Genomic DNA, 12,827 nt, shown 5'->3' on the forward strand with positions numbered 1-12,827 from the left:
TTCTGCTGATTTCACTCACATTTAAATTGAGTGTTGAGTACTAAGTAAAGAAATTGTTAAATTGTTCCTCTACAGCTGGGGAATCTGGTGGAAGGATATCTTCCCACCCTTGGAAGCTGCACATACATTTTCTCCTCAGGTGGATGTGGGGGAACCCGGGATTAGCTTTGCAGCAAAGATTCTGAGCTTCTGTTATTTCACTCTCTCATTTTGAGAGACAATCTCAAACACTAATGCAACACAATTTCTGGCAGAGAGCCTATTTTTATTTTTGGAGGGGTTTCTTACACCTTGTTGATTTTAATAACCACCATTAAACCACCATTCCACATTAGTGTCTGAGTAAGTCCCTATGCAGTTGGCCATTTCTCAGCAGCCAGGACTTAGATGCAGCAGATTGTCTGAGGTCTCTGAAGCTTGCTCTGCAGGTACTGTTTGCAGGGATCTTATATTCAAGTGGTGTCTTTTTATAGGGTATGCTGGGCTTGGCCTGGCTGCTTATGGCTCAGTCTACCGTGATGGCTGAAATTTGTTGGCCCTTCTCCCTCTCTTCCGCCTTCTTGAAGTAGTTGTAACTTTAGGAGAGTATTTTTTTCTTGAGGTCATGTGAAATGGTCTTTTTATCTTCTTGTATATCTTCAGAACCTGGTAAGGCAACAAGGTCAGCCTAGAGGACTTTGGGTTGGAAAAAGAAAAGGGGGAAGGGAGGGAGGGGGGAACTAAGGAGGAGGTTTGTGCCAGGCAGAGGCAGGATTATCTGGGAAGGGTGGCTGGTAGAGGATATAAATGGGGAAAAAAAAGAGGAGCTTGGGTAGGGTCATCTGACCTTGTTATTGCGTCTTGATTTAGGTTGAGAGCGGGTCTTCTTCTTCTTCCACCGCTTGGTGCTTGTGGATTGTTGCTCCCGTGATTTCTTGGTCACTTTGGCCATGTTTAAGCTCTCAACTGTTTACCCCAAGGGTCCTGTCCTCTGTATATATACCCCTCCCCAGGGCAATGAGGAGTCACACCCCTTCAGCTTTGTTTTGTCATCAGGGCACTTCCCACAGCCAATGGTGGCTATGGGGAGCTCAGACATCACAAAGGATCACTCCTGAGGGGGGGAGGGGATGCTAGGGAGGCCAAGATGCTCTGACTGGAAAAAAGTACCCACTAAAGAGCCTTCCCATACTGACCTTCCACCCTTCTTCCTCTCCCCATGATGAATTCTAATTGTGCACATGGCAGAGAGGGGTGTTTGCTCCAAGCCATTCCCCATGGTTCAATCTTATCTCCTACCATTCACTGTTACCTAATATTATGGCTATCTTATCTAACATCAGCAAGATACAGGTATGGCAGCCTGATCTGAAAAACCTAGGAAATAGAGAATTAGGGGAAAGTGTTTGAGGCATGGTGCCCTTATTGTAAGTTCAGACAAGAAGGCTTTGAAATATAACTCAGGGCAAGGTGGGCAGGTACTGGTATGTGTGTATGTGTACTAGGGTTACTCATTCACAAGAAATAGGATTAAAGATATGAAATAAGATAAAATTTAGGTATATATATGTTTATAGATATCATATCTCAATATCTTTTGGGGATCACATGGGAATTTTTGGAAGAAAATTTCAAAGTGACAAATTTTAACTTCAAATTTTGGAGACAGAAGACAAGCAGAGATCAGAAGTAGAAGCTCATTTCCAGATGAGAGCTCACTTTTCTCCCCATCTGTACCTGTCCCTCTACAAACAGTGATAAAGACAAACCTACGGAAACAGAAAGTAGATTAATGATTGACCTGGGCTGGCAGAAGACAAGGGGAAATAGAGACTGCTAATGGATATGTGGTTTCTTTCTGGGGTGATGAAAATGTTCTTAAAATTAGATTGTGGTGATGTTGCGCAACTTTGTAAATATACTAAAAACCACTGCATTATTAAAAAAAAAAAATTACTGGAGCCCGGCTGGTGTGGCTCAGTTGATTGAGCATTGTCCCATGAATCAGGTGGTCATGGTTTGATTCCTCATCAGAGCACATGCCAGATTGTGGCTCGATCCCCAGTAGGAGGTGTGCAGGAGGCCGCAGATTGATGTTTCTCTTTCATAGATGTTTCTATCTCTCCTCCCTTTCCTCTCTCTGAAACCAATAAAAACATATTTTAAAAAAATAACTGAAAACATTACTGGAGTATGATTCAGTTATATTTAAAATATGATTGTAGCTACATAGAGAGCAGAAATCAGGCAAGGCTAAAATTGTAGACCTCGAATGGAAGCCTGAGGCTATAAAATTTGTAAGACACAAGAAGGGATCAAATGAACTAGCCCAGTGATGGCGAACCTATGACACGCCTGTCAGAGGTGACACACGAACTCATTTTTTGTGTTGAGTTTTCTTTGTTAAATGGCATTTAAATATATAAAATAAATATCAAAAATATAAGTCTTTGTTTTACTATGGTTGCAAATATCAAAAAATTTCTATATGTGACACGGCACCAGAGTTAAGTTAGGGTTTTTCAAAATGCTGACACGCCGAGCTCAAAAGGTTCGCCATCACTGAAGCCTTTACTTTTTCTGAGGGGACAGGTGGCTTTGCCTCCTTTTGTCACTCCCATTGTGCTATAAGTTAAAAAATAAAATAAAGGAGTTAAGACTGAATAGATAGTGTAATTGCAATGTATTTAAAAAAAACAATAACATTAAGGATTCAATGAAAATATACCAAAATATTATTATTTCTACCTTGCTACAATTTCTTTACTACACTTTATTTATTGAATGAATATTAAATAAATGTGCAAATAAATAGATAAATGAATTTGTGTTATTGTGGTACAATTATAGATTTTTACTTTTCTGTTTTCCAAATTTCTTTAATATGTTTGTACAACTGACTCTAGGTGTTATATCACTGTTTCCGGTTCAAGTTGGCTGACAAACAGTGCATATTTATCTCTTCTTCCCCAAGGAGCTCATTATGATGATAAAGGAATTTATTTTCAAAGAGGTATAAAACTCAAACATGAAGAGAATGGCAGAGAGCAGTCCATGGCTGAGAGATTACACTTCTGGATTACAGAACTGGTGCTGGAATAGGTACTGAACAAAGAGGACAGGAGACAGTGCAGTACAGAATATGCAGAGAGGGAGAATAAGGCCAAAGGGACAGCCACCCCTCTCTGTAGAACCTGGGAGTATCTCAGGAATGGGAAACACCAGGTCATACCAAGAGCAAAGTATTGAGAGGATGGGTATCCTAGAATTCAAGGGAAAAATCTTGACACTATTTTACCAGTTATGTAAATAGTTTAGGAATGAGGGTGGGTGGAGGAGGGAATAGGAGTGTCATCTGACTTTTAATTATTTGGTTATTATTATTATTATTCCAGCACAGGCCTGCCCATATGGAAGCTGGGATTCCTTTAAGATCTAGGAGAATAATTGTGGTAGTTATGCGGGCGCAGACTGAGTTGCCTCATTAAAAAGGATGCAGTGACTGGCAAATCGTAAAACAAAACCTTGCCTTCACTTGGGGCACATTGCTGTTTCATTTTCTCTTGAAACAGATAAAAAGTAGCCCAGGCAGCCTGGCTGTCATGGCTCAGTGGTTGAGCATCGACCTAAGAACCAAGAGGTCACGGTTCAATTCCTGGTCAAAGCACATGCCAGGGTTTTGGGCTCCAATCCCAGTCGGGGGCATGCAGGAGGCAACTGATCAATGATTCTCTCTCATTATTGATGTTTCTATCTCTCTTTCCTCTTCCTTTCCAATCTGATATCAATTAAAAAATATATAAATATTTTTAAAAAGTAGCCAGGCTAGCCATTCCAAATTAAATTAAATCTTAAAATTCCAACAAAAAGATTGGTCTTATTTGCTGAGGTTCTAGTAAAATGGTTTACAATGATTGGGAATCAGAAGGGGAAATGTTAGGTTAAGAGAAAGAAATAACTTCCTAACAACTAGGGCAGGGGTGGGCAACCCCGGCACACGTGCCAAACATGGCACGCCAGTAACTTTTGCTGGCACGCAAAACCCTCTTCCATTTACAATTTTTTTCTTAATATCAACTTTTTTATTTTTCAGATAAATTCAGTGTAGGTGCATCTTAGATAAATAAATAATTTTACATAACAAGTTATCATAAAGACCATAGACATGGCTGACTTTGAAATGCAGTTGATTGAATTTCAGAGTAGCTAAATTTGGAAGCAGAAATTTATTGACCTTAGAGTTAACTTGGAAAACATTGAAAAAAACCAATTAGAGACAGGAGTACCAGAGAGAAGTGTCGAAAACGAACTATTGAGGACTTGGAATGCCATTCCTGTGATGTATAATATCACACAGAAGTGTGCAGAGTACAAAAAAGAGCAGTGACATAGCCCTAAGAATCCCCAATAGTTAAATGGAGAGATGCTTATCAGCCTGGAGCAGGCAGAGGTAATGACCTGAGGGTGGGGTTTAGCAGCACAGAGATGAAGAGAATTAGAATGTGAGGAATTGAGGTGCTGGCAAATGTTTAGTACAAATTATGTACCACAGGTTCCAGGTTGGATAGGGAAGAAAGTATAGAAGGATGAATCAGTGTAGGGTTGCCAGAGTTATCAGGAAAAAAAGGAACATTCAGTTAAATTGGAATTTCAGATAAATAATACCTTCCTTTTCAGTATAAATATGGCCCAAATGTTATATGGCTCATGTTTACACAAAATTTTTTTTCATTGTTAATCTGAAATTCAAATTTAACTGGGTGTTCTGTATTTTATCTGGCAACCATATTAGGTGGTTAGAGTCTGGGAGCTATCTTGAGGTCAAAGGGCAAGGACATGGTGTTCAGGAGTGAGAAAGCTGAATATTCAAACACTGTATTTTAGGATTTCAGAGATGGAAGGGTAACGAAAAAGATCAAGAAGGATCCATTGGAGTTTGAGGATGAAACTGAATGGAAATGCAGGTCCAAGAACACTGAGGCCAAAATACTGATGGTCATTACATTTAACTGATGTCAGTTAAAATGATGGCTGGAGGGTAGATGAGATAAACATAAGCCAACTACCAAAGAAAGGAATCTAGTCTTTTAATATTTTATTATTTTAAATTTTTTTTATTGATTTTAGAGAGAGAGAGAGAGAGAGAAATATCAATGAGAGAAACATTGATCGGCTCCTTCCTGCATGCCCCCCACTAGGGATCAAGCCTGCAACCTGGGTATGTGCCCTGACTGGGAATCAAGCTCATGGGTTGATGTTTAATCAACTGAGTCACACCAGCCGGCCTGGCAGGAATCTAGTCTTGATAGGGAAGAGACGGTAGGCTTCTCTAAGGGAGTGAGCCTTGGCTTGCACCGATATCCAAAGGATGTGAGGTCTCACAAGCACCTCATGTTCATCAGGACATGTCAAAGAGTATCCCAAACTTGTCATTCTTCCTGTGTTTCCTTGCTCAGTAAATGGTATCACTGTCCATCAAGTCATGCAAGTTAGAAATATAGAAGTTATTCATGATATCTGCTTCTGTTATGGCCATTACATAATTGCTTGTTATCCAAACCATCGTAAAAGCAGTTGGTAAAGAAAAAAGCATTCCAGGCAGAGGGAACAATATATACAATAGTTCTATGTTGAAAGATAGCATGGCCCTGACCGGTTTGGCTCAGTGGATAAAGCATCGGCCTACGGACTGAGGAGTCCTGGGTTCGATTCCGGTCAAGGGCATGTACCTTGGTTGTGGGCACATCCCCAGTAGGGGGTGTGCAGGATGCAGCTGATCAATGTTTCTCTCTCATTGATGTTTCTAACTCTCTATCCCTCTTCCTTCCTCTCTGTAAAAAAATCAATAAAAATATATTTAAAAAAAAAAGAAAAAAAAGAAAGATAGCATGGTGCAATCTGCTAATTAAAGACCTTTTCCCTCTCTCTCTTTCCTCTAATTTTTCTTTCTCTTTTTTCATTCTTTTATTATCATTTTGCTTTTTTATTTTTATTTTTTCATTTTAAAGACCCTTTCTTTTGACATGGAAGAGGAAGGGGCTAGATCATGATGGGTCTTATAGTCATATTAAGAATTTTGTCCTTTAACCTAAGAGCAATGAAAACCATTGACAGGTTTGAAGCAGGGAAAAGTGATATGAACAGATTTAGGTTTTGAAAAGGGCATTCTGGCCCTAGCTGGTTTGGCTCAATGGATAGAGCATTGGCTTATGGACTGAAGGGTCCCAGGTTCAATTCCAGTCAAGGGCACATGCCCGGGTTGCGGACTTGATCCCCAATAGGTGGTGTGCAGGAGGCAGCCGATCAATGATTCTCTCTCATCATGGATGTTTCTCTTTCTCTCTTTCTTTCTCTTTCTCTCTCTCTCTCTTTTCCTCTCTGAAATAAAAATGTTAAAAAAAAGAGCATTCTGGGTAGAATAGAGAACAGATTTGAGAAAATTAGAATACCTATAATGAGACCAGAAAAGGCTAGTATAGTCTTTCAGGTGAGAGGAGGTAGTACTTGGAATAGGGTGGCAACAGTAGACATGAAGAGAAGTGGGTGGTTTTAGTGCCAGCAGCGATGAAGCCAGTAGGAATTGGTGATGGTGGGAATTATCTCCTAGTTCAGTGTTGTTAGTAATGATCTAGTTCAGTGATGGCGAACCTTTTGAGCTCGGCGTGTCAGCATTTTGAAAAACCCTAACTTAACTCTGGTGCCATGTCACATATAGAAATTTTTTGATATCTGCAACCATAGTAAAACAAAGACTTATATTTTTGATATTTATTTTATATATTTAAATGCCATTTAACAAAGAAAAATCAACCAAAAAAATGAGTTCGCGTGTCACCTCTGACACGCGTGTCATAGGTTCGCCATCACTGATCTAGTTGAAAGGGAATGGCTGAATACATGGGAGAGAAGAGATAACTGGGTATGTTTTATAATAGTGCTGCTGTTAGACCTGGGTAAGGACCCTCTTTCTACTGCAAAGGGCAAGGTGTCTATGAAATCAAAAGGTCATGCTTGCCAGAAGCCTGCACTCCTCTTTTTTATAATATATTTTCATTGGTTTCAGAGAAGAAGGAAGAGCGAGAGATAGATAGAAACATAAACGATGAGAGAGAATCACTGATCAGCTGGTTGCCTCCCGCACACCCCCTACTGGGGATCAAGCCCACACCCTGGGCATGTGGGCATGTGCCCTTGACCGGAATTGAATCCAGGACCCTTCAGTCCACAGGCCGACACTGAGCCAAACCAGCTGGGGCACCTGCACTCCTCTTTTACTGGCTAGATCTGAGGGCAGACCTAGTTCTTGATTACACATCACTATTTGCAGGGGTTGAGGAATGTGGACATAAGCTTGGACATGTTGATTGCATTAATTTATGGCCCCTTTTGGTGTGGCAGGTGAAGAAGCTAGGAATTGGGAAGAGAAGAGGGTCAGTCCATCTCTCCAAGTCTGAAAATTTGACCTTCAGGATTATTATTTAAGCAGATTTCTCAAGGTAGCAAAGTAGAATTCTATCTAATAATAGACAAACATGGTAATTGACTGTACCTTCGCTACGCATCCATTGGTTAATCAGTGCAATATGCAAATTAACTGCCAACAAAGATGGCGGCTAATTTGCATACTGCAGGCAGGGTGGGACAGTGCCATCGCTGCCAACCCGGGGTGGCGGGTGTCTGTGTGCGACCCGACCTGGGACGGCAGGGTGGTGCAGCAGCGATTGGCCAGCCCGCCCGGCCTCCATTGGCATCCCGTGTGCGACTTGACCCGGCTGGGCGCGGCAGCAGCGATCCGCTGGCCCGCCCTGGCGTCCCGTGCACGACCCGGGGTGGCGCCCCAACCCCCGATCGGCCCTGCTGTGTGCGCGACCCAGGGAGGGGGGGCAGGCACTGAGGGATCAGGCCTGCCATCTGCCACCGGGGGAGAGGGCCTAAGCCAGCAGGTGGTTATCTCCCGAGGGGTCCCAGACTGTGAGAGGGCACAAGTGGGGCTGAGGGACACCCCCCTTCCCCCGCCAGTGCACAAATTTTTGTGCACCGGGCCTCTAGTATAGTTTATAAAAATAGCTTCTCAGCTTGATTTATAACTTAAATATTTGGACATATGGTATGTGAGCCGCCATAGCCATTCTTGTCCAGGCTCTGCAAATTTAAAACAGTATAGTGCAAGGAGTAACACATTCACACAGATGAAGAGTTTACTTTAGCTGAAACCTTATAGAGTCAGATTTCCAGACGTCTGTGCGGGAATAAATGGTACAAGTCTACAGGCACTATATTCATGTATACGAGAGACACTTTTCTACATCTGGAGGGTCAACATTCAGAAGCTATTTTAATTGTAATGGTTTCAGTGTGATTTTGAAAAGTTTCTTGAATACGGAAGGCAGAAGCGTCAAGTTCAAAGGGACCTTAGTGATCATGCAATCACATTTATTCACTTTTTATAAAACAGAGGTTCTGACAGATGAAGCAGCCTGACTGCAGGCACAAAGCTAGTGAGCGGGACGTGGTTTCCAGCTCTGCCCTCTGCCCACGCTTCCACCAGTGCTACTTTCCATGGAGACATCTGCTGCCAGGCAATCCCAGCTACAGCTTTCACTGTTAGGTATTAATGCAAGTAAATCCTTTCATTTCAAAATGTGGAGGCACCTAAAAAAACAAATTCTATAAACCAGTATTAAATTTTGACTCCAAAATATTCTAAAAAAAAAAAAAAAGAAGAAAGAAAAAAAACCAAAAAGGTGGGGGGGCTCAAAAATCCAACTTCTCTAAGTCACAAGTAAGTACTGGCAATCCTGGATAGTGACTTTTAACTGTTTTCCAGAAATCTGTAGGCAATTTAGGTCTCCCTTCTTAGGACTAAAAATAGCCTTCGCCTGGTCATTTCCTGATTTGACTATTTTATTTTTTACAGTCTATTCCTTTGACTTCTGGTCTCATGTGTCGAGACCGTAGCGCTAAACGAAAATCGCGCTCCTGGTTTTGGTTGCAACCGTATTGCTGCAAACCCATCCCCCCAAACTCCTTCCCTTCTAAGCCAGAAACCAAAGCACACACTTGGGACACCCAGGGTGCCGACTCCACGCTAAAATACAACGGAAGAAAACCTTGCTTCCCAAACATCTCTACATACCGCTAACGGGTTTTTCTTAGCGAGTCTGTGTTAAAATAATGATGATAAAATTAGAGTCTGTGAAGGGTGCAATCACAAAAGTGAGAGAAACGTTTTTCCACGGAGCCGCTTACCTTCCAGCTCAGAAGCAATCCGCAAGTCCCAGGCTCGCAGGAAGTGATTTCCCTCAAACTTTGAAGAGCGGACGATTTTAACAACAGTAACAAACCTTGTCAAGACACCAAGTGACTTTTAGCCCCTCCCATCCATCGACTATGGCCAACACGGAGGAGCGACTTCATTCCCGGGGAAAAAAAAATGCTCTCCCTTGAGCGGGGCATCTGCGAAATCCAGCTTTCTGGGCGCGAAGAGGCGGGGAGGGACCCCGAGGACCCGAGGGAAATCTGAAGAGAAAGTGATGTGACCGAGTCGTCGAGGCGGAGACCGGCGCGACCAGGGCCGGGCACGCTGTGGGCTCCGGAGCGGCGGTTCTCCCCGGACACTCGCTGAGCCGCCGGAGTTCGCGCCGGCGACAGCGGAGGAAGCCCCCGCGAAGCTCCCGGGGCCGCGAGACGCGTCCCGCGGAGCGGTGACCTCCAGAGCCGGTCCCCTTGGCGATCCCGCCTCCTCGGGTCGAGATTCGCGCCTTTCACAGGCTGTCAGAGGGATCCCTCAGGGAGGCTCGCCCAATGGCGGGCCAGGCCGGTGGCCGGAGGCTCCGCCCCCCCGCCCCTCGCGGAGGGCCGCCCCGCCCCTGCCCCGCGCCCGGAGCCGAGGAGAGTAAATACAACAGGAGCGCAAAATGGCGGAACCGCCGAGCTCAGCGCACGGCGCGGCAGCCGCCGCCGCCGCCGCCGCCCCCGTCGTGGGGAAAGAACCGTTTGGCAAGCTGCAGACCGCCTCCCGGGACCCACCGGGTCCTCTGTCCGCCAAGAAGGTCCGCACCGAGGAGAAGAAGGCGCCGCGGAGACTGAACGGAGAAGGGGGCAGCGGCGGGAACAGCAGGCAGCTGCCGCCGCCGGGGGCTCCTTCGCCTCAGAGCTACGGCAGCCCCGCGTCTTGGAGCTTCGCCGCGCTGTCGGCCGCCCCCTCCCCGTCCTCCGCTCGGAACAGTTTCTCTTTCTCCGCCGGCACGGCCGTCCCGTCCGCAGCCTGGGCTTCCTCGTCTCCGCCGCTGTCGCGCAAACTGCTGGTCCCTCCTACGTTGCTGCACGCGCAGCCCCAGCCTCAGCCTCTCCCGCCGGCCGCCGCCCCCGCGGCCAACGCCAAGCCGCGCAGGACCAAGGAGAAGCGGGAGAAGAGAGGAGGCCGCACGGCTCGGCGGGCGGGCGAGGCCTGCGGGTCCGCCCGGGAGGAGAACGGGGAGATGAAGCTGCAGCCGCGAGGTGGGTGCCGGCGCCGGCCGCGGACGGGAGGGCTGCTCCCCGGCCCCCGCCACCCCGTGGCGCTCGCCGCGTCCGGGCTGCAGGCGCGCGGGGGGCCGCGTGCGCCAGCCGGGAGGGGGCGGGAGGCGCCCGGCGCGCGGCGGACGAGGTTGCAGCCCTCGTGGGGACAGGAAATGGAGCCTGTGATTTCGGTCCCAGCGAGGGGCACGGCCGAAACTCGTGTTTTCTCCGTCGCGCTCTGCCTCTCCGCGAAGGCGCGGAGGGTTTGCACCATCGGGTCTAGGAGACCCGCCTCGGAGCGTGGGGCTCCGGAGGGAGAGGAGAGGGAGCGGGATCCTCCGGGGTCTGTTCCTGCAAAAAAGCGCTCGGTGGGTTATTAGACCGTCTAGACCGGATCCTGGAATTCATGTTTGTGAGCAGAAAATCCTGTCAAAAAAAAGGGGTGTGGAGAGCCGTGGCGTCAGCTGGGAGCTACCAGAGGCCTGAGCTTTTCATCCCTATTAGGGAAATGAGGTAGCGCGCGGGCCCGGAGCGCGCTGCTGTTTCGTAAGGTACCCTCCTCCCTCCCCGCTTCTTTCCGCCCCATAGGCTCGAGTGCTGTGAGTGTTCCTGTTTGAAACACCATCCTGCAGAAAAGCTTTTACAGCCATTTTTCTTCTGCTTTCTGCAGCCAAGGATACGATCAGGCGTGTTAAGGTTTGGGGGCCAGAGCAAGTGGCTGCAAAGTGTTTTCGCATCAGAAAAAGGCCGATTCTTGTAGACGTCCTTCTCGGACAGTTTTAAGATGGAGCTGGCCATATACTTTTCAGAAAGCATTTCTTGAAAAGAGATGGTTCTGCCTATTCAGCTAGTGATACACAAGGATCTGACAGGGGTACAGCATAGAGACTGGTTGAAAACGAGATCTTGATGTGATCAGAAGCTTCAGGCACATAATGGTCTTTAATATAAATATACATCGATACAGAGTATTGTCAAAGTATGTTTGTTTGTTTTGAAAGGAAAAAATGAAATGTCAAAAACGGTTTTAGCGCTGCTGATCTAATGGTAGCTTAACATCATGAAAAATTCTCTGTATATTTGAATTGGAATGGCTACTTTCGCAGATTTTAAAAATGCTGTAAATGAGTATGCAGCAACAGTTACTTCTTTCTTGGTGTTTTTGCCTGTAATAAAGCTTTGACATCTAAGCATAGCCATCTGGTACTCCTGCACAAGGTAAAGATCTCTCAGCTTTGGAGAATGTTGCTTCTCAGAAAGTGCTTTTTATACTACTTTTCGTCTGGAATTTTAGTTGGTTAGTATTTTAAAGTTATTTTGTTTTTTTTTATTGGTTACATTTAAAAGTTTTAAGTGCCTGGAAGTCTGTGCATTGCGATGTATAAACTGTTTGCTTTTCTAAAGTTCTTTGAATGAGGAAGTGAATCTGAGTATACCGTTGTCAGTGTATTGGAATGGCTGAAAATAAGCATTCTTCAACAATTCTGACTTTAAAATGGCCCTTAAAGTGAAATGGCTGTTAAAAGAAAAAATTTTCTAGCCTTTTAAATTACACTTAAAATCCTCCATTTGAAGGCTATAGCTTATCTAATTAAGTCTGAATATAAGCAATGATACCTTTACATTAAGATGTGGGGAAGATGTTTTTCCATGACCTATTTAGGTTTTTTTGATTAGTGACTACATACATATTAACACTTGTAAGATTTTCATTTCTTAAAAAATATATTTTTATTGATTTTAGAGAGGAAGGGAGAAGGAGAGAGAGAGAGAAACATCAATGATCAGCTGCTTCTTGCACGCCCCACGCTGGGGATTGAGCCCACAACCCAGGCATATGTCTTGACCCTGAATTGAACTGTGATGCTCAACCAGGCAGATTTTCCTTTTTCTTTTCTTTTCTTTTCTTTTCTTTTCTTTTCTTTTCTTTTCTTTTCTTTTCTTTTCTTTTCTTTTCTTTCTTCTCTCTCTCTCTCTCTCTCTCCCTCCCTCTTTCCCTCCCAAATAAATAAAAATATATTTTTTAAGAAATGTTAATCTTATAAATATTAATATGTGTGTTGACACTAATCAAAAAAATATGACAAGGTCAAGGAAAAACATCTACTCTATTACTACCAACAAGTAAAAAAAAAAGAGGGTGGCTTTTGTGGGTCTTGGAATTTAATTAAATGTGAAAATTTTGCCTTATAATATAAAAAGAAAAAATAAAACAAAAAGTGTGAGATACTGAATAAAGGCTTATATAGGCAATTAGAGGGTCCTCTGCGCCAGATCATTAAAGGGGGGGTAGATACTTGCATCTTCGTAAAAATAAAGACCTAAAAATTTAAATTTACCCAACTCGG

At 44.6% G+C, this 12,827-nt stretch overlaps 1 protein-coding gene and 1 long non-coding RNA gene across 4 annotated transcripts in view; one reads left to right on the forward strand and one right to left on the reverse strand.

Annotated features, from left to right (window-relative positions):
• Positions 1-244: 244 nt before the first annotated feature.
• Positions 245-9,834, reverse strand: LOC106696522. The gene is made up of 3 exons (XR_001347479.2): positions 9,229-9,834; positions 827-1,748; positions 245-645 (listed from the first exon to the last, which is right to left on the reverse strand). It is a non-coding gene; the product is annotated as an uncharacterized LOC106696522 (long non-coding RNA).
• A 16-nt stretch (positions 9,835-9,850) lies between these two features.
• The window catches only part of RSBN1L (round spermatid basic protein 1 like), a 55,454-nt gene continuing 52,477 nt past the window's right edge, over positions 9,851-12,827 (forward strand). For 2 of the 3 annotated variants that reach the window (XM_023751107.1, XM_023751108.1), the window contains exon 1: positions 9,851-10,479. In XM_023751107.1, coding sequence (XP_023606875.1) covers positions 9,897-10,479 — 583 coding nt within the window. In that variant the 5' untranslated portion in view covers positions 9,851-9,896. The remainder of the gene's footprint in view (positions 10,480-12,827) is intronic. The other variant, XM_006085418.3, reaches the window with a different exon arrangement.

Source organism: Myotis lucifugus, unplaced genomic scaffold, assembly GCF_000147115.1.
Source record: "Myotis lucifugus unplaced genomic scaffold, Myoluc2.0 scaffold_18, whole genome shotgun sequence".
Lineage (NCBI taxonomy): Eukaryota > Metazoa > Chordata > Mammalia > Chiroptera > Vespertilionidae > Myotis > Myotis lucifugus.